Source organism: Glycine soja, chromosome 11 (genome assembly GCF_004193775.1).
Source record: "Glycine soja cultivar W05 chromosome 11, ASM419377v2, whole genome shotgun sequence".
Classification (NCBI taxonomy): Eukaryota; Viridiplantae; Streptophyta; class Magnoliopsida; order Fabales; family Fabaceae; genus Glycine; species Glycine soja.
This window is the reverse complement of record NC_041012.1, coordinates 37544796-37565204: the sequence shown is the minus strand read 5'-3', so window position 1 is coordinate 37565204 and position 20409 is coordinate 37544796. Positions and strand designations below refer to the sequence as shown.

Here is a 20409-nt window from a genome sequence, read left to right as displayed (position 1 = left end):
CTTAAAATAAGAAATGTTTTTGTGTCATGGTGCCCATCACACCCTCATTTCTCTTCTTGTACTTTTTGCATCCATTTTCCTTTCTCTTTCCTTCCCCTGCTTTCTCTTTTTTGATACTAGTACTAGCATTATTGTTATTTATTCTAATTAAAGCCAATGATTAATTCAGTCGGATGGAGTTATTTAATGAAATAATTTTTAAGAAATATTTTTCTGTAAATAATAGTAGTATATACATTGATAATATAAAAAAATTATAATATTATCTAATTATAAATTGTCATATTTAATAAATTTATTAATTTTTATAATAATTACCATAAAAATATATCAATAATAATATTTTTTATTGTTTAATAAAAATTTTACAATGTCAATGTTTGAATATTAAATTATTTTTTCAATTTATGTGACTCAAATAAATGGAATTACGTATTTCTATCACTTAAATGCATTGACTCTGTGTTTTATTATTGATTTTGCCAATTACATTTTCCTTTATTTTTATTTATTTATAATTTTCTCAAGTTTAGCGAATTATTATTTAAAAATTAAACATATAACACTCCTAATATAAGATTTGAATTGGATACTTATTAGCTACTAAGTTTTCCATTTTAAATTTACTTAAAATTTATAAAGAAAAAATATATTATTATTAAAAAGAATATTATATTTTAAAAATTAAAAATAGAAAACTTTTAAAATAAATAATTATATAAATAGATCATTTAATTAAGACACATCATTTTTATTGGAATAATATCACAAAATAATTAAATTAGTATTGATTAAAATTGAAATAATATTGAAAAAATATATCTTTATTTGATATAATGTATCAAGATTCAAAGTAAACAAAAAGTTTAAGAATAAAAATTCAAATTTATTAGTAGTGGTTGGTAGATCTTAGAAATAAATTAAGAGTTGTTTTTTCATCGTTAAGCTAGGAATATATGCTGTGTTTTTTTTAACCAAAAGAATATGTGCTGTCATTATTAGATTAAATGTAAAACAATAAACAAATTAAAAAGTTTACAACTGAAAATAAAGTTATAAATTATTTAATTATTTTAATAGAAAGGCATTCAAACTTTTGTAAAAAAATTAAAAATAATAATTAATTGATAAAGTAAGATATGTGAATTATTATAATTTTTTCACAATATTTTTTATTTGTACATATAAGAAAAATGTACAAAAATATTTTTTCTTCTCATGCTGCGTGGAAAACGAGAATAATAGTAAAGAAAATAAATATTGACAATGTTTCTATAAATTTCCAGCTGATTCCAAAAATTAAGAATAAGTTGAAGCTGCTTTTATGTCGTAGCATGTACGTAATAGCAGGTCCGCATCAATATCCTTACACGAGGAAAAAATAAGATGAAGAATAATTTTACTTATTTGATTAAGCATAATACAAATGAATTAAAATTCATAAAATAAAAGCATTCATAAGCATGGTTAGTCATGCCTTTCAAAAAAATATATGCATGGTTACTTAAAAAGTAAAAACTCCATTGCTTCGAAAGTTTGAGCATAAAAATTCAAACAATTAGAAACGTGTGATTGAAAAATAGACTTTCCTAAAAAAAAAAACTGCTTAAAACAAATGAAAATCATAATTAGGAATGTTAATGACCGGATAGGACCAGGCATGAATAGGGATTAACTCTATTTGTTGGTTAGAGAAAAATTGTGTTCTTTATCCATTAGTTATTCTTTTGAAAAATATTCATAAATATCTTTATATTCGCATGTATTCATGAAAAATCTTGAACATTTCAAATTATAAAAAAAATTGATTTTCAAAATCATGTAAAACTAATGAATTAAAAATCAAAAATAAAAAAAACATTAAAACAATAGAATTAAACATAAAATAAGTATATCTTAAGCATACATAAAAATAAATATAAGGATAAATAAAATTACAATATTTCAAAACATAAGTTTAACAAATAAATTATATATATATATAATGATATTTTTATAACTTTACCAATAATAAAAATTTATAAATAAAGTATTATAATATCTATATCTTACTCATTAATTAATAAGTGAGTAAAAAAATACATATACCCATAAATAATAAATATAAATATTCATTTAAAGTATTCATCATTTACTTATGAAAAATTTTATATATAAATATTCGTGGCGACGGATTATTTTTTCATCACTATCGATAATTATGTTAACCTACCAGGCAAATCCTTCTAACAATATAATATGATGTGATATCCTCTTTGACTATCCTAAGTTCTTAAAATTTTGTAGAGCACTAACGTGTGGTCCATTGTCTCCATTGAGACACATGCTTGGTGTCTTAAGAAATACTAGTACAATGCGCATTGACAAGTGGCAATTGTTTGAGTCATCAAAATTCATAATTAAGCATTTGCCATGGAGAGAGAGAGAGAATACGAATCTTAAAAAGTTTATGAGCATTGGGTTAGGTGCTGTGGAGAAAATCTTTGTTCAATGAATTGCTGCCACCTAGTCAATAAATTATTTTAATACGTTATAAAAATGCTACTAGTAAACATTTGATGAAGGTTTAAAGTTGTTTATTGTATAATACTATCTGGCCAGCATATATGCACCAATTTCCAACCATGATTGCTACGTTCATAGGATGATAGTTGGTTTAGTTGCGTGCAAGCCACGTCCCAACACTACCAATATGTTGTGCTCCATAAACAGGTTTTTTTTTCGATTATCGTAAAATACATTCCTAAGAATGAGCGAAAATTTTTGAGAATAACTAAAATTCAAACCAACATATAATTAATTCAAATGATCAAAAAGCTTGGGATAATACTTTAAGTTAATTGGTAAGTCAAAAATCTTAAGTATGATAATTAAAAAAAACTTAATTCCTTCCTCTAGTTGGTCAAAATATGAGGTGGCGTCCACTATAGTCCACAGGATGCTAAATTCAAGGGATCAACAAACACTGTTCTGCTTAAGTTAATGAAGAAAGACAAGATTACAAAATTACAACTATGTCTGTGTCAAGGTCTTTGTTTTAGGATCCAATTTCAATCCTGGACGATGTTTCATAAATACACGCACGTATTATATTATTGCAGAGGAGCACTTTCTTTTGATTTTAATATCGAGACAATTTGTTATTAGTTTATATTCTGGAATTTTGAAGCATTATTATAATAGTATTTGAAATTAGAAAAATATAAAATAAAATTTTGAAATTAAAATTTATTAGTCATTAGTCTTTGCTGTCAGTTCTGTTAGGAACTTTAATAATAGTAAATTATAAAACTTAAGAGTTATAATTATAGTTCTGTAAAAAAAAGTTATAACATGTGAGGGACTAAAATAACAATAATTTTAATTTCAATAATTTATTTGACTTTTTTTTAATTTAAGGACTATTATGACAATAACATCCCATAATTTTAAGTATCAATATAGTAATTTACTCATTTAATATTTAATTAAATTATACTATTTTGTAAAAAATATTTAAGTTATATTATTTTTATGCCAATAAATATTGTTTATTGTCATTTTCCTTTTTCATATATTTTTTTAATGTGTATAACCAAAAATATATTATTTTCTGTGAATAAGCATTTTTTTTTTATTTTTTTTTTCATTTTTATTCATACAAATATCATATTACCTCCGATACTGAAATTTAATCAGAACCCAGCTTACCAATAAAATTGTCCAGTCTGATTTATCAAAGTAGAAAAATTTTCCCTTTGCTTATCATTAGAAAAAAATATGATCATCTTATTCTTCTTCAATGGAGGCTATTAAACAGGGATTCCTTTTCTTATTTCTTTCTTTGTTTCTCTTCCAAGTTCTCAAGCTATTCTACTTCCTTTTTTTTTTCTTTTTTGCATAATATAGTAACGGCTAGAAATTGACCCTATATATATATATGATATTGGATCTTTATCTTAGTCACAATTGTCAATTAACAAATTGTCAACGTATGGTTTAAACACACTCACATAATCATGTGAAGTGTTCGTGATCCACACATGCATGATCGCAATGAAGAATTCAAAAGTAAGCACCATCATACATAATGCAATTCTATTTTCCTTTTTTCTTTTAAGGAGTTTATAAAAAAAAATCAGTAAAAAAACAAGAAAATGCATTATAAAAAAAGAGGAAAATATCAAATTAAACATTTTTTTTTATGTTCACAATTGAGTGCTGTATGAAAGAAAATATATGGGTAAATTATAAAATTACTAAATGTATTAATTATTGCAACTGACATAATTTTAAAGAATGACAGATATGTAAGGTAACTTAGAACAACTTTATCCCTGTTTCCATAAATAAATAAAAAGGTAAAAGAAGTATTAAAAATATAAAATGTATGAGTAGCAATTCGTACAAGTGGAAGCAAACACCGTTATTTTTGCTATTAGGAAAGATCAGTTTTTTGTTTTTGTTTTTATGAAAAAGGAAAGCTCACTTCTTAACTTCTTATAGTTAAATTTTCTGAACATCTCCTTCAATTGATCCAGTTGCTATGCATATTGGGATTTTGGAGGCAGAACCAAATCATATTATAGTATTGTGAATGGCTGTGGTGCAGGGTTTATAATATGTCGTGTAAAGGAGAGGGAATCCTCAGGGGATTTATTTTACTTAAAAGTTAAAACTAATACTTAATCTAATATAATGATTAGTTTATGTGGACGTGCATGTCTGTAATCTGTATGCACGCCGCAAGCCTATAACTTCATTTGAGTTAGACCTAATTTTACCTATCTTTATTTTCCCAATTCATTGGAATTAATTTCGTTCAAGAAAATTTTATATATAATAAAAATCAAACACATATTCTCTTATTAAATAAATCATCCTTATTCATATTAATATAATAGAATTTTAGATTACTTATCTAAACTCATTTAGTTAAAAATATTATATTTTAGATTTTTTTAAAATTTAACATACTGACTTATTTAAGTATAATAACAACAAAAGATTTATGCTAGGTTTACATGAATCACATAACATGACAATACTATTGAATGAATTGAAGGCTAAATTTATTTTTAAATATATTATTTATTATGAGATATCTTTTAATGATTTTTCCTAATGTCTTGTTTTTGGTTTTTTTCTTACAAATTAAAATTCATACAATTTACTTTTTTATTAGTATTTTCAATGACATTTTTAATACATGTTCAAATCACATTATCTATTTTTCATAAATGGCTATCACTCTAATATTTCTTCATACATATTTAATACGAGCAAATATTGATAATCCTTTCCTTAATCGATATTGTTCCAATATCTTATCCAATAAACTGATATTTGCTTACATAAATATTGACTACTTTATAAAATATCAACAATTTAATAATAATAACAATAATAATGATAATAATAATATTATTTTGTAATTTTTGCTTACACTATTTTGAAGTTATATACTTGTTAATTTATTAAAAAATCATTTTCATTAATCTATTTAAAATTTATATTTTTGTCCATTGAAAATATCTTACTATAAAGTATCTTTTTAAATAAGCTTAGAATATGTCAAATTCTAAAATGATTAAATTAAAATTCTAAAAAATGAAGACTATGTCAAGAAGATGAAGTAAGTCTCAAAATTTAAATTTAGTTTTTTTTAATAGAAAATGAAAAAAGATTTACTGCATAAGGACCATTCATATATCTTAGCATTATATGTATACAAAGTTACTTTCTCTAACATAATTTCAATAGTAATTCAAATGATGGCATTACATTTGAAACATAAATCTCTATTAAAACAAAAATAAGGTTAAAATATATTAATGATCCCTTAATTTGTTTTTTTTATAATTTTTTAAAGTTTTTAAATGATTCCCTCACATGTTAGTCCTTTCAAAAAACCTATTGTTTGTAATTTTTGGGTATAATTTTGATTTTTAAACTTTTTTTATTGATTCAAAACATTAAACTTATCTCATTAAATTTATTAACATGAAAATTATGAGAACCAACTAATGTAACAACCATAAAGGAACCTAAATAAGATAAAAATTACATGAAAAATAGATCCCATGAATAATTGAAAAAATATATATAATATCATTTGTTTTTTTATTGCTGATGAAACTTACTTTTCATGTAATTTCTACTAAGTTTATGACTCTTTTTGTTTCAAAGTTGTTTTGTAGACAAATTTAATGAGACAAATTTAATATCTTGATTTATCTAATAAAAGGTTTAAAATCATGTCTTAAAATAAAAAATGACAAACTTTTTAAAAGAATTAACATGTCATTAATTAAATAAGGGAATCATTTTATAACTTTAAAATGTTAGAGCATTAATTTAGAATTAAAAAATCAATTAGGGGATGATGTATATATTTTAGCAAAAAGAAAAAAGAGTAAAAGGAAAACCACCTATCTTGAGATACCTCGGGCCTAAAAACAATGCACTATTACTATCCCCGGACCACCATGCGCAGCACACAGTGCAGTGTTGAACCTTTGTTTATGTGCGATGCCCATTTGACCAATATTTTCATCTTTAATTTGGAGCATCAACGAGACTGTAATGAGTGAATGTGACAGTAGTCGTGTTAATTATGTCCTGTGCTATATCATCTCATAACACATCTTGATATAAAATCTACATCTAATAGATTATTTTAGACACGTCTAAATTTTATTATTTAATTAATGGATTAAAATCAATTTCATTGAAATAGTTATACTAAAATTTAACAAGCAGACACTGAACAACTTATATAACAAGTGTCCCAAATAGCACTCAATATTTGAGTCTTGCACTCACACTACTCCTGCCTCTTGTCTAGAGTTGATATTTATTACTAATAGTATTCAGTTAATTTTAAATTACTAGATTCTCTATCCCATGCACCTAAAGTGGTTATTAAGTTTCATCACTGAAATTGTTACAAAGCTAAAATTATGGCTATTCTAATTTACCTAATCTAAGACAATAAAAAAGATAAAACGGAAACAATATACTTAAAATTCATTGATTTTTTTTCCTAAAAGAACCCTAATTGATGCTAATTAATAAGTATTGTTAATCTATGTGTAAACATCTCCTTATTTAAAATAAAAATTATAAGTTATAGTAATATACAAATGTTTAACACCATCTTATATAATTTTTTAACCATCTTAATAGAAATAGTTGCATTTATTACAAGATCACAACATTGAAGTGTAGTATTATAGCAATTTGCAAAATAAATACTTAGTTGTCTTTAGCTATCGGCGGCTGCTAAATTATCCTCAGCTGTACCCTTCCTTATATTAGTGTTTTGAGTAAATTACACTTTATATTTATATTAGTGAACTCAATTTTTTTCTTTTTAGACGTAAATTCATTTTATTGGTATGCATGTGTTAATATTCTTTTTTCTTATTTTTCTTTTTTTAAGTTCAATTTTTTTTAGTACATGTTGAGTTGTTTGGTTGTTATGTTTTTGTTAGACGTGTCACTACTAGAAAATGCGTATTCTACATTGGTCAAAATCGTGATTCAACAACGGTACTTGATCGTTTTTTATTATAATAATATTGAAACTTAAAAATTTTAACAACGGTCCATAAACAAACGTTGTAGTACGCTGTTTTTTTTTTCCTAAATCGGTGCTATATTATTGACCGATGTAGAAACCTTAGTCAGAAATACGCCGTTGAAGTTAACAAGCTTAGTTTCTACATCATTTTTTAATTAAGAAATATTGTAGTAAGACTAGTTTCTACATCGTTTTTTAATTAAGAAACGTTGTAGTAAGACTAGTTTCTACATCCTTTTTTAATTAAGAAATGTTGTAGTAAGACTAGTTTCTAAGTCAACAAGCTTAGTTTCTACATCGTTTTTTAATTAAGAAACATTGTAGTAAGACTAGTTTCTACATCCTTTTTAATTAAGAAATATTGTAGTAAGACTAGTTTCTACATCGTTTTTTGAATAAGAAACGTTGTTGATCCCCTATTTTCTACATCGGTGCTAACGTAGGCACCGATGTAGTAAGACTAGTTTCTACATCATTTTTTAATTAAGAAACGTTGTTGATCCCTTATTGTCTACATCGGTGCTGATGTATGCACCGATGTAGTAAGCTGCATTTTCTAAGTCATTTTTTAATAAAGCAACGATGTGGATTGAATATGGTCTTTTGCTTCAAATTTTAGTGTTTTGTTCATATATTTGTGTTTTTAACTCTTTTCTTTGAAATATTTATTTTTGATGACTAAGTGTTTGATATAATGTCTCAATCAAAAGTTACATATTCTTCAAGTGTTAGCAACAATAAAGTAAAAATTAAATATTAAAAGAAAAAACTGATATTGTCTTAAGAAATATCCATTTAGATGATCAATTGTTAATTTATTATTGAGTATTTAATAAAGACGTTAAGACATTTTCATCTACTCACATTTCAATTGACGTTAGTCAACAACGTTAACAAAAGGGGTAAAAAAAATGTAAAAAAGAGAGGAATATTGGATGTAATTTGAAAGAAAAAAAAAGGAGATGCAAGTGTAACAAAAATGTTAAGACAATTTCATCTGTTTACATATTTCAATTGACGTTAGTTAAACGTTAATAGAAGAAGAAGAAAAATAATGAAGTGTAATATGAGAAAAAAGGTGTGAGTATATTTTCCTCTATTCTTTTTTCCTTTTAATCATTTTAATTGTTACTATCTTGTAGTTAATAACTAGGTATTTTTTATCTTAATTATTCAATTCATAAAAAAGAATTTGATTAATTCAAAATTTAAAAATAAATAAATAATTATTTTATTAAGAATCAAACTAGTATTCCAATAATTCAACCTTTAATCTCAAGCAATAATAAGTCATGTCTGCACAATCACTTCGTTAAAGTACGACATTCACTCACTACTGTCTATTGGTCGCAAGTATAGTGCTTAGTATAATTGTAATGTGAACATGTGAACGTGTGCCTATTATAATAACAACTTGTTTGTCCATCTCCAAACCAACACCCCGTGATTTCGGGAATGCTAACAACTAAAACATGGCGATTATTATATAATACGCAGACCATGCTTTCCTTGGTTATTTCATTCGTGGTCTATTTGATCAAAATAAATAAATTGCATGCACTCCGGAACTAGATTGTTTAATTAAGCGAATGTATAGACACGAAATACTAAAAGAACAATATAATTCAAATGATTTCATTAGACAAACAATTAAAAAAAATATATGTTAGACTGAAATGTAAAATAATTTTTATTATTATTTAATCATAACTTATTATCTATCATATATTTATTGATTTTTAGGATAAATTTTTTAAAAGCTATATCAATGAAGATTTGTGATTGAATGATAACATTTGACCATTAAACTCAAATATAAATAGCTATTTAAGTGCATATGTAAGTTTTAGGTTTGACTTCTTTTCATTCTTTTTTGTTTCTATTAATTAATTGCTCAAAATTTAGATTTATGACTTGCGTATGTAGCTACCTCAATTATTCATTTGCGTCAGATTAGTGTAGCAAAGATTTCTGTCACAGAAAAACAAAGTGTAGCAAATGCTTTTTAATCAACAACATATAATTGGCCGGTGATTAGTGAGGGTAGTTCAGCTAATGGGAGGTATAATGTTGCCTGAAAACCTGCCACAGAGAGTGATTAATCTTAAAAAATTGTTAATTCGTTGGAGGTTGTTAAGTTGTTAATAAGATATGATCAAGTTTGCTTGTTCAAGTGATTTCTTAATAGAAAGATCAAACAAAGAAAATATCTCAAACTCTTTTCTATGGTGGAGAGATACAATAGTTAAGATTCCTAAAATTATATGCACAATTTAACTGAAACCGTTAGCTAGTTTGCTGCTTTTTCTTATTTACATATTTGACACACACACAACAACTTTCCCATTTTCTCAAAGCTCCACTTTAACTGAAACTTTCGTTTGTATAAATGATTCTCGGGTGGTTTGTTTATATTATTGCAAATTTTAATCAGACCCATAATCGGTCTCTTTCTTTCTTGCTCTGTTTATGTCTGGTCAGGGTCTTGAGTTACGTTCAGAGACAATAAAATTATCTTATAAGGCATATTGAAGATATTTCCCCCTTATCATGTGGCCCTAGTAGCTTTTGAATTCTAATCCTAAGAGCGTGAACTTTTAATAGGGTTTCCATTCTTAGCAACACGACGAATTAAACACTGTTATTTCATAGAATTACTGTACATTTTCATTATTTATTTTCTTAAAATTTAATAGTTATAATAAATAATTAATCTTAAAATTACATTCGACATCTCTCATTACATTCTAGGGATTAGACTTTTCAAAATTTAATAAGAGATGCAACATGTACTTTGAAGTAACCTTAGTCTATGAAGGGTGTTGTTAGGTGCACTCAACAATATTACTGGTGTATCTTACAATTTCTCATTTTTTAAATTTTGTCCTTCACTCTTAAGGAAAAATTTCTTCCGTAAGAGTTTCGTAACTCTTATGGAAAAAATTCTTCCATAAGAATCTTATAGAAAAAGTTTTTCGATAAGAATTTTTTTTTTATGAAAGAATCTCTTTCGTAAAATTCTTATAGAAGAGGTTTTTTTTTTTTATGAAAGAACTCCGTAAGAGTTTCGTAACTCTTATGGAAGAAATTCTTCCATAAGAATTTTATAGAAAAAGTTTTTCGGTAAAAGTTTTTTTTTACGTTTCGTAAGATTCTTACAGAAGAGGTTCTTCCATAAGGTTTTTTTTTTATGAAAGAACCTCTCCCGTAAGAATCTTACAAAAAAGGTCTTTTGTAAAAATTTGCGGAAGAAGTTCTTCCGTAAGAGTTTTTTTCTTTTTATAGAAGAAGTTCTTCCGTAAAGTGTAAGAGTTTTTTTTTTTGAAAAATATTTGTGACAAATTAATTTAAAATTAATGGTCCAAGCAAGTTCCGTAAGATTATAAAAAGACATAAATTGCATTGAACAAATTGTCCCCACAAATTTGACTCGATTACAAAAATGTAAATAGAATGCACGTTTCCGAAACATGCATAAATAATAAATAATTACCTTAAAAACAAATGATAAAAAACATTGTTCTTTGTGCTTTGATTTTAAATTAAAAAAGACAGTAAAGTTTGGTCATGCTTGGTAAATTTTATTTATATCTTATCTGTTTCCAATTCTAAAATAATGTTTTTGTCATTATTATATTGTGCATTATCATCTTAATGATATAAACTATAGTTATTAGATGGAAACATTAATGTAATTGATTTTAAGGGTACCAATTACTATTGATACAATTGAGTGTTCATAGATCATGGGTAATTGATGTTGTTCTAGATCACAAAACACATGATCATTTGGACCTATATGGTACATTGAAAATGATAAACCACATGTAAAAGAAAACATAGACAATTAAAACAATTACAATATAACAATAAAATAACAGTTGATTACTTAGCTTTCACATGCTAGTTCGTTGATAGCTCATATTGTGTGTATTCATCATAATCTAATTCACCACTCATTCTTTTGGCAGGAGTGACAAAGACAATCTTTTCAGGATCGTAATCAGCTGACCGTGACAATGAAGGCTGTGTAACCATTAAAAATATTATTAGCAAACACGAATGTCATTTAAAGTAATTTTTTGATTGCATACTTAAAAATATGTCGTAAAAAAATACCCACCGTAGGATGGTAATCATGTGATGAAGTTTTAGTACCAACAACTCCTGACTTCCCTTAGGTGATACACTCATAGGGTTAATTGATTATTACCTATAAACCAAGTGTGGATGTCAACGTGTGGATATGATGGTCCTCTTTCCTAACATTCAACACAAATGATTGTTGCATCTACAAACACTACTTGAACTTGACAACCCAGGTCTTACCCAACATTTCATCCACACATGGAGAAAACACCTTGATCTTGTCACCACCCTACGAATTAAAGAACAATTTAAATGCATTATAAATATACAATGTAATTTAATCGATGAGTGTAAGTTAGAGAATATACTGCAATAAACTCATGGCGACATTCTTTGACAGTCTTACCAAAGATTCTGATACACATCGCATCCCAGAAATGCATACTACTAAATTTATCAATAGGTAGTAACCTAACTTGCTAATAATAAGTACAATTGGTACATTAAATGCATGACTTTTACTATTTCCGTAATCTTTGTTATTTATTATTTATTAATTAATAGGCATTCTTTAATTACTTAACTATTTAGTAACCTAACTTGGTAATAATAATTACAATTAGTACATTAAATACATTCTTTTAATTTCCCGATAATAGTAATTAAATTACAATTTGTTATAATATGCATATTAATTAAATGACTTGTACTTTCTCCATAAAATTTATTGATTTATGATTTAGTTTGCCGATAATTATGTTGTAATATATTATACATTATTTGTATAACTACATGTCTTTTAGACTCCCAATATGATCCTTGATGTAACTGGCACACAGTTATTGGGCATATGGAAATTGTTGTACATGTGACACCTAGTCTATTAGTTATATATCCTTTAATATCTAATCTAATATCTACTATAATATGTAATATTTACCGAAATTATAACCTAATAATAACACAAATAATATAATAAAAAATACTAATATCAATGGTAACTGAGCACACACAAATTTCAATGACATCATTTTCAGAAATGTGAATGGTCGTAGATATGGATTGAATATACATTACTGTAATAAGAACGACAATTTTGTTGAATATAGAATGTGATTTTTCAACCTCCTCCAAGTAAATGGTAGTTAATTTTATATTAATTAATTTTATTTTAATATTAGTGTAGTATTTACAAATATAAAAGGAAAAAATAATATCGAACAAATGACCCTACAAATTTTACATGACTACACATGCAGTTTTTTGGACTTCAAAATTGCGCACAAAGAAGAAAAATACCGTAAAGTGAATATCCGAAGACACAACTGTGACACAAAGATATAACCATAAATGTTTCGGAAACACAACAAAAAAAATGTAGCCAAATGGTCTCGCATCAAGTAAGCGAATCAACAAAAAAAATACATAAAACAATGTAAAGTAAACAAACCAAGACACCAAAAACCGTAGTCATGCAGTTTTTGACTTCAAAATCATAGCATAATCCAAAAACGCAACATACCAAATAACAAATAAGGAAATCGCAAAATATATATACACGAAGAAGATAAACAACTTAAAGTAAACAAAAAAAGCAACACACGAGAATTATATATACTTTGTGATTTCCTTATTTAAAATAAAAACTATTTAAATATTTAATTTCTGAAAACAAGAATTAAGTATTTTAATTTCTTCCTTTATAATTATTTAAATATTTAATTTTTAATAAATAATAATTTTTATTTTTTTTTACTATTTTTACTCATAAAATTAAAACTAACAAGTGTTGGTTAATATCCCACGAGCTAGCCTCAGCAGAATCATAGCCACGCATTAATTCATGGAATACAGCTGTCAAAGTTTGTCTTGTTGGGAAGACTCAACAGTTATTGGTTGACTCAATCTTAATTAAAGCCATCCTTCATAAAATTGCCTATCACTGATTTGATCAGTTCATGAACCCTGCACTGCACTTCAAATTACTCATTTCCATTCATCCACTCAACTCCCTTTCCTACCATGGCACTAGAATTGGTTGGTGGTGCTCTTCTTAATGCTTTCCTTCAGGTTGCATTTGAGAAGCTTGCTTCTCATCTAGTTCGGGACTTCTTTCGTGGAAGAAAGCTTGATGAAAAGCTGCTCAACAACTTGGAAATCAAGCTGAACTCCATACAGGCTCTGGCTAATGATGCAGAACTAAAGCAGTTCAGAGATCCACTTGTCAGAAACTGGCTTCTTAAGGTCAAAGATGCTGTGTTTGACGCAGAGGATATCTTGGATGAAATACAACATGAGATCTCCAAATGCCAGGTCGAAGCTGAAGCTGAAGCTGAGTCTCAAACCTGCACTTGCAAGGTACCAAATTTCTTCAAATCTTCTCCTGCTAGTTCCTTTAACAGGGAAATTAAATCCAGGATGGAAGAAATCCTTGATAGATTAGAACTTCTCTCAAGCCAAAAGGATGATCTAGGCTTGAAAAATGCTAGTGGTGTTGGCGTTGGATCAGAATTGGGTAGTGCAGTACCACAGATATCACAATCAACATCTTCAGTTGTTGAAAGTGATATTTATGGCAGAGATAAAGACAAAAAAATGATTTTTGATTGGCTGACATCTGACAACGGCAATCCTAACCAGCCATCGATACTTTCTATTGTGGGCATGGGTGGGATGGGTAAGACCACACTTGCTCAACATGTATTCAATGACCCTAGGATCGAGAAGGCTAGATTTGATGTCAAAGCTTGGGTCTGTGTTTCAGATGATTTTGATGCTTTCAGGGTAACAAGAACAATTCTTGAGGCCATCACTAAATCGACTGATGATAGTAGAGACCTAGAGATGGTTCACGGAAGATTGAAAGAAAAATTGACGGGGAAGAGATTTCTTCTTGTTTTGGATGACGTTTGGAACGAAAACCGACTTAAATGGGAAGCTGTGCTAAAACATCTTGTTTTTGGGGCTCAGGGGAGTAGAATTATTGCCACCACACGTAGTAAGGAAGTTGCTTCTACCATGAGGTCAGAAGAACACCTCCTGGAGCAATTACAAGAAGATCATTGCTGGAAGTTGTTTGCTAAACATGCATTCCAAGATGATAATATTCAACCAAATCCAGATTGCAAGAAGATTGGTATGAAGATAGTTGAAAAATGTAAAGGACTTCCTCTGGCCTTGAAAACAATGGGAAGTCTATTACACAACAAGTCATCTGTTACGGAATGGAAAAGCATATTGCAGAGCGAGATATGGGAATTTTCCACAGAGCGTAGTGATATTGTACCTGCTTTAGCACTAAGCTATCACCATCTTCCTTCTCATCTGAAGAGATGTTTTGCTTATTGTGCCTTATTCCCCAAAGATTATGAGTTTGATAAGGAGTGCTTAATACAATTGTGGATGGCTGAAAAATTTCTACAATGTTCTCAACAGGGTAAGAGTCCAGAAGAAGTTGGTGAACAATACTTCAATTATCTATTATCAAGGTGCTTCTTTCAACAATCAAGCAACACAAAGAGAACACATTTTGTCATGCATGACCTTCTCAACGATTTGGCAAGATTTATTTGTGGGGACATTTGTTTCAGATTGGATGGGAATCAAACAAAAGGTACACCAAAAGCAACCCGTCATTTTTTAATTGACGTTAAATGTTTTGATGGGTTTGGAACTCTATGTGACACAAAAAAGTTACGTACTTATATGCGAACAAGAAACAAATATTGGGATTGCGAGATGTCAATACATGAATTGTTCTCCAAGTTTAATTACTTACGTGTCTTATCTCTGTCTGATTGTCATGACCTAAGAGAGGTGCCTGACTCTGTGGGTAATCTCAAATATCTCCGTTCCTTAGACTTATCCGATACTGAAATAGAAAAACTACCTGAATCAATATGTTCACTCTACAACTTGCAAATACTGAAGCTAAATCGTTGTAGACATTTGAAGGAGCTGCCCTCAAATTTGGATAAACTCACTGATTTGCATCGCCTTGAATTAATGTATACTGGAGTGAGCAAGGTACCAGCACATTTGGGAAAACTGGAGTATCTTCAAGTATTAATGAGTCCGTTTGTGGTTGGCAAAAGTAGGGAGTTCGGTATCCAGCAGCTAGGAGAACTCAATCTTCATGGAAGTCTATCAATTGAGGACCTGCGGAATGTTGAGAATCCCTCAGATGCATTGGCAGTGGATTTAAAAAATAAAACACACCTTCTGGAGGTAACGTTGGAATGGGAATTAGACAGGAACCCTGATGATTCAACAAAAGAAAGGGATGAAATTGTAATCGAGAATCTACAGCCTTCCAAACACTTGGAGAAGTTGAAGATCAGGAACTATAGGGGTAAACAATTTCCAAGGTGGTTATTCAACAATTCATTATTGAATGTGGTGTCCTTAACCTTGGAGTACTGTATATATTGCCTATGTTTGCCTCCCCTTGGACTTTTGCCATTTCTGAAGGAGCTTTCAATTGAAGGGCTTGTTGGGATTGTGAGTATTAATGCTGATTTTTTGGGGAGTAGCTCTTGTTCATTTACATCCTTGGAATCTTTGGAGTTCTCCGATATGAGGGAATGGGAAGAATGGGAATGTAAAGGTGTGACAGGTGCTTTTCCACGTCTTCAACGTCTTTCTATAGAGCGTTGTCCCAAGCTGAAAGGTTTGCCTCCCCTTGGACTTTTGCCATTTCTGAAGGAGCTTTCAATTAGATGGCTTGATGGGATTGTGAGTATTAATGCTGATTTTTTCGGGAGTAGCTCTTGTTCATTTACATCCTTGGAATCTTTGGAGTTCTTCGATATGAAGGAATGGGAAGAATGGGAATGTAAAGGTGTGACAGGTGCTTTTCCACGTCTTCAACGTCTTTCTATAGTGCGTTGTCCCAATCTGAAAGGGCACTTGCCAGAGCAACTATGTCATTTAAATGATCTAAAGATTTATGGGTGCCAACAACTTGTACCTTCTGCTCTCAGTGCCCCTGATATTCATCAATTATCCCTAGGAGACTGTGGAAAGCTGCAAATTGATCATGGGACAACTTTGAAAGAGCTTACCATTGAAGGTCACAACGTGGAGGCAGCCTTACTCGAACAGATTGGGCGCAATTACTCTTGTTCAAATAACAATATTCCCATGCACAGTTGCTATGATTTCCTTCTAAGCTTGGACATCAATGGTGGCTGCGACTCTCTAACGACCTTTCCGCTAGATATGTTCCCAATACTCAGGAAGCTTGATATCTCGAAGTGTCCTAATCTACAGAGGATTTCACAGGGGCAGGCTCATAATCATCTCCAGCGTCTGAGTATGGGAGAGTGCCCCCAATTAGAATCATTGCCAGAAGGAATGCATGTCCTCCTTCCATCTCTTGATGATCTGTGGATAGAGGATTGTCCAAAAGTTCAAATGTTTCCGGAAGGAGGTTTGCCATTAAATTTAAAAAGTATGCGTCTCTGTGGTAGTTACAAACTTATCTCCTTATTGAAAAGTGCCTTGGGAGGCAATCACTCTCTAGAAAGGTTAGAGATTGGAGGAGTGGATGTTGAGTGTCTTCCTGACGAAGGTGTACTGCCACACTCTCTTGTTTCTCTAGAGATCAGGAAGTGTGGAGATCTAAAAAGACTGGACTACAAAGGTATCTGCCACCTCTCCTCTCTCAAGGAATTGACTCTTTATGAGTGCCCCAGGCTCCAATGCTTACCAGAGGAGGGTCTGCCCAAATCCATTTCATCTTTGTGGATTTGGGGGGACTGTCAGTTGCTCAAACAACGTTGCCGGCAACCCGAAGGCGAAGACTGGCCAAAGATTGCTCACATTAAACGCCTGTGGTTATCAGGTAATGATGTTGATGTTTAAGAATTATCGTCAAACTTCTACATGCTTCTTAACGCATCAGCTTTTTTTTTTCTTTTATATCTAATACTTCCTCAGATTCGAATTATAAGATTATTTATAACAATTTATTTGTCTTTTTTTATAAGATTATTTTTTAATTTTTAGATGTATTAATTATTTTTTTCTGTATATTTTTACTTAATTATTTTTTCTATAAACATTAATGAGAGTCAAAATAGGTAGAGAGATAAAAAAATGATAATTTTAAAATAATAACTTTGTAGCTATTCATCAGGTGCTAATTCTCGGCGGTATCTTTGTAGCTTTTGAAATATGATATTGCTTATATTAAATATGAAAAGGCATTCAAAAATCATACTATGCATTGAAAACTCAGTCTTGCTTTGCAGAGCTTCCTATGATGTGGGTTGGGCTTCATTTTCTGTCTCTTGTCATCTTTTTTTTCTTGATGTTCTCATGTTACTTTTCCACGTATCGGTTTTTCTGTTAATTACATGGTTAAATTATTCAGTGGGTCCCTATCTTATTTTAAAATTTTCAGGTAGGTTTCTAAACTAAAAAAATAATAATTAGCTCCCTGATCATGTAAGTTTTTAAATCGAGTCCCTAAGATTTTTAAAATTACCATAAACTGTCATTTTCTGGCAGTTTCAATCTGCGAGATTAATAACCAGAGGCACCTACTATTTTAGTTTAGGGACTTGAAAATTCCAAAATAATTTAGGAACCCACTGCATAATTTAACCTAATAACATATTGTGTAGCTTTCTGTTTTCAAATGTTTCCTTAACTTCGAAGAAACTATAAAGAATCTTAAATGAAGCAACATTTTATCTTTTGTTTTATTCATCTTAGATTCTTAAAATCTACTAATGTCCATTCTTCTCATCTAATTATTGAAATGCATTTATGATATCAGATTGAAAGAGCTGTCAACCAGGAGCTATGTTAGTACAGGATTTCCAAATTGGTTTGTACATTGAAGATTAATCAATATTGGGGGAGTAATAGTTTGTACGTCAAAAGTATCATCAGAAATTCCAGCCACTGAATGCCTCCAAATATTCTAGCTTTGAATAAGGTATGTACTCTGGTACATATAGTTACTTGTTTCTAATCAAATAGTTACTTGTTACATATAGTTACTCATCCCTATACTGCAATCTTGTTTATTGGAAATGTTTTACATTTTTACTCTCTAGATAGCATCTAATTGCAGCATAAGTGACAACTAATATTAATGGGGGAGGATGGCTTAACTTACACAGATCAGGGATGACTTTGAGTAAAAATCTACAGAAGTCTAATAGATGTTATATCCCAAGCATTAACAGATTAATACAATAAGATTTACTTTTGCATATGTATGCATACACTTTCTTTCACAAACTAACTACTTTTGTCTATTCCTTTTTACGTGCAACAATTTCAAACATCATTGTGCTCCACCTTGTAGTTGAATTCTGTCAAAATACATTGTTTTATTTACTGGTCATGTTTGCTGATTACCAGGAAACTAGGAAATTGGTGAAGGTCGTCAAACTCAAATTTTCTTGTGTCCATGGAAAAGATACATTGCACGATGACCAATGTCCTACTGGTGCCTTTGAAAGTCCTTGAGTGCAGGTGTTTAATGAGATGCAGATTAGCTACTTGCTATCCTGGGAGATGCATGCTTATTCTAAATTGTTTTAAACATTAGTTTATGTACAGCTAAATTTGTAACAGGATTATGGGCATTGCTTTTATCAGGAATTCACTGACTTATTAATTCCAGAGCTTACATCATGCAAGTACATTTCTAAAATTTCAAATTTGTTTTCTTCTAAAACTAATGATCGTGAATTCATGATACTTCTAACTTCTTTGGGGCTCTCTTCAGCTATCTGAATCCATGTAAATACTCTATAATTATTTTCTAAACCCAAATTTTATTCATGGGTGTAGACGTCTGAATTATTTGTCAGATAAGATATTTAACAGATGAATTTTGTTCCCAATTTTTTTTATAAAGAATTGTCGTCTAAAAAAGTGTTTATTTCATTTTTCTTTTATTGCAAAGCTTTGAAATTGTTAAATGCGATTTTAGGCCCTAAATTAAATCTAACTAGAAGAGCTCCACGAGCAATAAGCAATTTAATTTGTTGCATTATAAAAGTTTAAAACTTAAAACTAAACAGAAATGCATTTCATTAATTTGCATGATGTCATTTAGTTAATGAATCAAACCAAAAGAACTATTGGCTGCATGTAGTCAATCACTCTTTATCTTTGCAGTCTCGAACTTAATGCGTTAATCTTACGTCAATTGAAATCCTTGATATTTCTTTCATTTAATCATTTTGATTCTCAATACCACATGACTAACTATATCTCAACTTTTGTAGCACTATTTTTTTTAGCCTTCACCGTGGAACTTAGAAACATCATTGTCTCTTGGCATTTATTTTCTGCACTTCCACCATTCCATCGCATCCAGGAAAGCCCATTACAAAATGCAGTAAGAAGTATACGATGCAATAATGATGAAAGTGCACAATACATTGCCTTGGCTCTCTTGTTATATTATTTCTTTTTGTTTTGGCCCTTTACATAAATGGTTAGTATAAAAAAACAGCAACTTTTTTGTAGCTGAAGTTTAAACAAAAATCACCAAATTAACTATTTTACTTTTTTTTTCATTTGTTTGTAAATAGTCTTTAATTTTTATTTTCTTCACTTCTATACTCTTAAAATGTAATAATTAGCTTTAATTATTAAAAACATAAAATTGTTTTTATCCCAACTTCTCTTTAATGAAGGAAAACTCAAAATAAGAACTTTGCAAAAACATTACATTAAGTTAAACAAGAGCGTATTTTGTATTTTGTTATTGATTCCCGCTACCCACT

At 29.2% G+C, this 20409-nt stretch overlaps 1 protein-coding gene across 2 annotated transcripts; it reads left to right on the top strand.

Moving 5' to 3' along the window:
* Positions 1-13507: 13507 nt before the first annotated feature.
* On the top strand, positions 13508-19502 carry LOC114376333 (putative disease resistance protein At3g14460). 2 transcript variants are annotated; one of them, XM_028334415.1, is made up of 3 exons: positions 13511-17498; positions 18438-18599; positions 19031-19502. In XM_028334415.1, the coding sequence occupies exons 1-2, from the start codon at positions 13676-13678 to the stop codon at positions 18440-18442; spliced, it is 3828 nt and encodes a 1275-aa protein (XP_028190216.1). In that variant the 5' UTR covers positions 13511-13675; the 3' UTR covers positions 18443-18599; positions 19031-19502. The 2 variants fall into 2 exon arrangements, with proteins under 2 accessions (XP_028190217.1, XP_028190216.1); XM_028334416.1 differs by lacking the exons at positions 18438-18599; positions 19031-19502 and having other exon boundaries at positions 13508-16322; positions 16557-17533.
* The last annotated feature ends 907 nt before the right edge of the window (positions 19503-20409 follow it).